This window comes from Lactuca serriola, chromosome 9, assembly GCF_051521515.1.
Source record: "Lactuca serriola cultivar US96UC23 chromosome 9, Lser_US96UC23_V15, whole genome shotgun sequence".
NCBI classification, from domain to species: domain Eukaryota; kingdom Viridiplantae; phylum Streptophyta; class Magnoliopsida; order Asterales; family Asteraceae; genus Lactuca; species Lactuca serriola.
Window position 1 is genome coordinate 41,335,373 of NC_136416.1, and position 4,063 is coordinate 41,339,435.

General features: G+C 40.8%; 1 protein-coding gene across 1 annotated transcript; it reads right to left on the reverse strand.

The window, feature by feature from the left end:
* Positions 1–929: 929 nt before the first annotated feature.
* LOC145075596 (uncharacterized) lies at positions 930–3,786 on the reverse strand. Its single transcript, XM_079021789.1, has 5 exons — positions 3,738–3,786; positions 3,080–3,663; positions 2,514–3,032; positions 2,031–2,450; positions 930–1,427 (listed from the first exon to the last, which is right to left on the reverse strand). The coding sequence occupies exons 1-5, from the start codon at positions 3,784–3,786 to the stop codon at positions 930–932; spliced, it is 2,070 nt and encodes a 689-aa protein (XP_078877915.1).
* Between the last annotated feature and the right edge of the window lie 277 nt (positions 3,787–4,063).

Here is a 4,063-nt window from a genome sequence, read left to right on the forward strand (position 1 = left end):
TCCATGATATCAATGAATCTCCAAGAAAAACACAATACCCAGTAGTGGACTTATGATCATAAATATCACTATCCCAATTTGCATCACTATAGGCACGCAACTCAAGAGAGGATGAAGAAGGAAACATAAGAGTGCGGCACTGAGTACCACGTAAATATCTCAAAATATGAAGAACAGCTCCCCAATGAACAGTAGTAGGAGCAGTGACAAACTGGCTAACCATATGAACTGCATGAGCAATATCCGGTCTAGTGACAGTCAGGTAAACCAAACTCCCAACAATGGTACGATAAAGACTTGGATCTGATAATGGGACACCATCAGTTGGAGAGTACTTTGCATTACTCTCTATAGGCTTATCAACTGTTTGATTATCCGTGAGTCGTGCACGTTCAAACAAATCTGAAAATATACTTCGTTTGAGATAAAAGATAACCCTTTGGAGATTGAGCAACTTCAATCCCCAAGAAATAACGAAGTAATCCCAAGTCTTTCATAGCAAAACGGTGAGCCAAATCACGCTTTAAAGACTCTATACCATCATGATCATCACCAGTAATAATCATGTCATCGACATACAAGGAAAGAATAATCCGACCTGCATTCGTACATCGAATAAATAGAGCCGAATCATGGTTACTTGGTTGAAAACCAAGAGAAGTAATCACCGTAGAAAATTTCTCAAACCAAACACGAGGGGCTTGTTTGAGGTCATATAGAGCCTTCCAAAGTCGACAAACTTCACTTGGTCGGTGAGCAATACCAGGGGGAGGAGACATGTATACTTCTTCATGAAGATCACCATTCAAGAAAGCATTCTTGACATCCTTTTGATAAATCTTCCATTGAAGAATGGAAGAAACTGCAATCAAGGTGCGAACAGTCGTCATTTTTGCAACAGGAGCAAACGTCTCCTCATAATCCATAACTTACTTTTGCGCGTACCCTTTCGCAACAAGTCTGGATTTATAACGCTCAACGGATCCATCAGACTTTGTTTTGATTTTATAAACCCAAAGACAACCAATCGTGTGTTTTCCAGGTGGAAGCGGAACCAGATCCCATGTATGAATCTGATAAAGAGCTGCAAGTTCCTCAGCCATAGCGGTCTGCCAAAGGGGATCAAAAATGGCCTCTTTATAGGATGTTGGCTCAGAGAGGCGATGTACATTAGCAATAAAAGAGGCAAAAGCCGGTGAGTAAGAGGAATAGACAAATTCAGGAAGCTTTGTGGACTTCTTATTACGATAAGGTCTCGATGAAGGGGGGTCTTGATGATTTGTAGGCAGAGGATCAACGATAGGTGCTGGATCAGCCACATGTGGTGGATCAGCAGCAAGGGGTGGATCAGTGAGATGTGGTGGATCATCAATGTCAATGCTAAATGGATCAATAGTACAGAGCTCCTCCCGGGTTGCATCATGTGACTGAACATGAATGCTTTAGAATGGAATATGCTCCAAAAAGGTGACATTGCAAGATACATACAGTTTCTGATTTGAAGGATCATATCACCGATAACCTTTCTGACCAATACCATATCCCAGAAAAACACAAAGAGCTGATTTTGAAGACAACTTATCTCTCTCTACATGAGGCTTCAAGACAAAACATGTACACCCAAACACTCGTAACGAAGAATAATCTGGGAGTTGTCCAAACAACATTTCATAAGGAGACTTCCCCGAAGTGTACGCAGTAGGAATGCGATTAATAACATAAGTAGCGGTATGAACAGCTTCTCCCCAAAACATATTGGGAACTTGAGCAGAGAGTAGTAAGGATCTAGCAGTTTCTAGGATATGTCGATGTTTTCTTTCTGCAACACCATTTTGCTGAGGAGTGTCTGTACAAGATGATTGATGTATAGTGCCATCAGATGCCAATAATTGTTTAAAATCATTAGAGGTAAATTCTCCCCCCAGATCACACTGAAAACATTTTATGATAGCAGAGTGTTGAGTCTTGACAATAGCTCTGAATTCACTATATATGGTGAAAAAGTCAGACCTGCACTTCATAAAATAAACCCACGTATAACGAGTGTAATCATCAATGAATGAAACATAATAGTTAGCTCCTGACTTGGAGGTTATCGGAGAGGGACCCCACACATCAGAATGCACAATATCAAAGGGAGCAACAGAACGAGTGACACTTTTATTAAACGGTAAAGCAGAAAATTTTCCCAGTTTACAACCACAACAATCAGAAATATCATCCAATTTCAAAGAGCCTAACACACCAGTGGAAACCAAAAACTGTAAACGAGACGCTGAAACATGTCCCAAACGAGAATGCCAAAGATAAAAAGGAGACGATGAAGGGTTTAAACGAAAAGACGACAAATCGACACTAGATGTAGTAACATCAGCAACATGTAGCTGCTCCAAGACATAAAGCTCCTCAAGTCTACGGCCTATCCCAATCACCCTCCGAGACCGAATGTCCTGTACACAGCAGAATAAATCAAAAAAGAAGACCCAACAACCAGATTTACACAATTGACTGACCGATGCAAGATTGAAAGCAATTGTAGGAATGTAATACACATTTGTTAAAGATATATAAGGAGTGACAATAGAACCAACACCCTCTACTGACATGGGTGTAGCACTAGCAGACATAACAGAGACAGGTGTACGAGAAGATAATGAAACAAAAGATGAAAAATGTGGTGACATGTGATGAGACGCACCAGAATCCAATATCCACAAGGATGAAGGAATACCTGATGTGTTGGATGAAGACATACCTGAATGAGACATGGAAGCTGACATGGCAGTTGGATTGGTAGCTAAGAACTGTCTGAACTGCTCAACAATCTGTGGATCCAAGGCTGATGGTGGTGTGAAATCTGTTTCATTCTCAACTGAAGGTGTAGCAGCTGCGTACTGTGCTGGCCTAAAAGATGAAAAAGAGGGACGTGACTGTCCAAAAGACTTGTTCTGCTGTGAAGACTGAGATTGTGCTGGTGATCTTGTTTGTTGTTGCTGCTGATTTCCCTTGCTTGTCAGTAAAGGACAATTTGCCTTCCAATGGTTTTTCTTCTTACAGAAAGCACACTCATCAAATGCACCTCTGGGACGATTTTGGTTTGAAATTGGGGTCGTTGTGAAACAGCAAAGACAGCAGGAGTGGCTGTCTTAGGAGCTTTGTCAGCATGGGACTTGATACGAGTTTCTTCAGCAATCAACTCGTGAACAACCGAATCAACAGTAGGAAGAGGTGTACGATGCAAGATTGATCGACGCAGACCTTCAAAATCTGAACGTAATGCCATCAAGAACTGAACCAAACGTTGCTCTTCCCTTCTATCAATATAAGGCTTAAAAGCCTTCAACATATCAGGTTCTGTAAGAGCTAACTGACCCCACAAATCCGACATAGCTGCATAAAATTCCTGAACACTAAGATTGTTCTGTTGGAGGGCTCGAATATCAAACTCTAACTGATACTGCTTTGCAAAGTTAGACTGAGTATACAACCTAGCCAAGTGATCCCAAACCTCCTTTGTCGTATCATACTTCGCCAACTGAGTACCAATAGACTGGATGGCAGAATTATTAATCCAAGTAATGATCTTGGAGTTATCAGTCTCCCATGAATCCAGTAAGATTTCATAATTAGCGGCCTTCTCGTCTATTGGTTTCTTCTTGTCACCTGTAACAATCCCCCAGATAGTCTTGCCCCGAAGAAATTTTTCATAACATAACTCCAATAGGCATAGTTTTTGCCATCAAGTTGAATACTAATGGACTGAAGAGAATCATCTCTTGGGGCCATATTTCAATATCAGTCAAATAGTAAATACGAGTAGCAGCAAAAAATGATCAAGATCTCGAAATCAACAAAGCTAGACGAAAACGAAACCCTCAAAATCGAAAAACGAAGAAATCAAACCAAACCAAATACAGAAACGAGCAAAAAAGGCATACCCCAAAATTGCAAATGGTGACATTGAACAGTGCACGTGAACAGTACCGATGAATAGTGCGATGAACATTAACCGTGAACAGTAGCCGTGATGAATAGTAACCGTGAACAGTAATCGATGAACAGT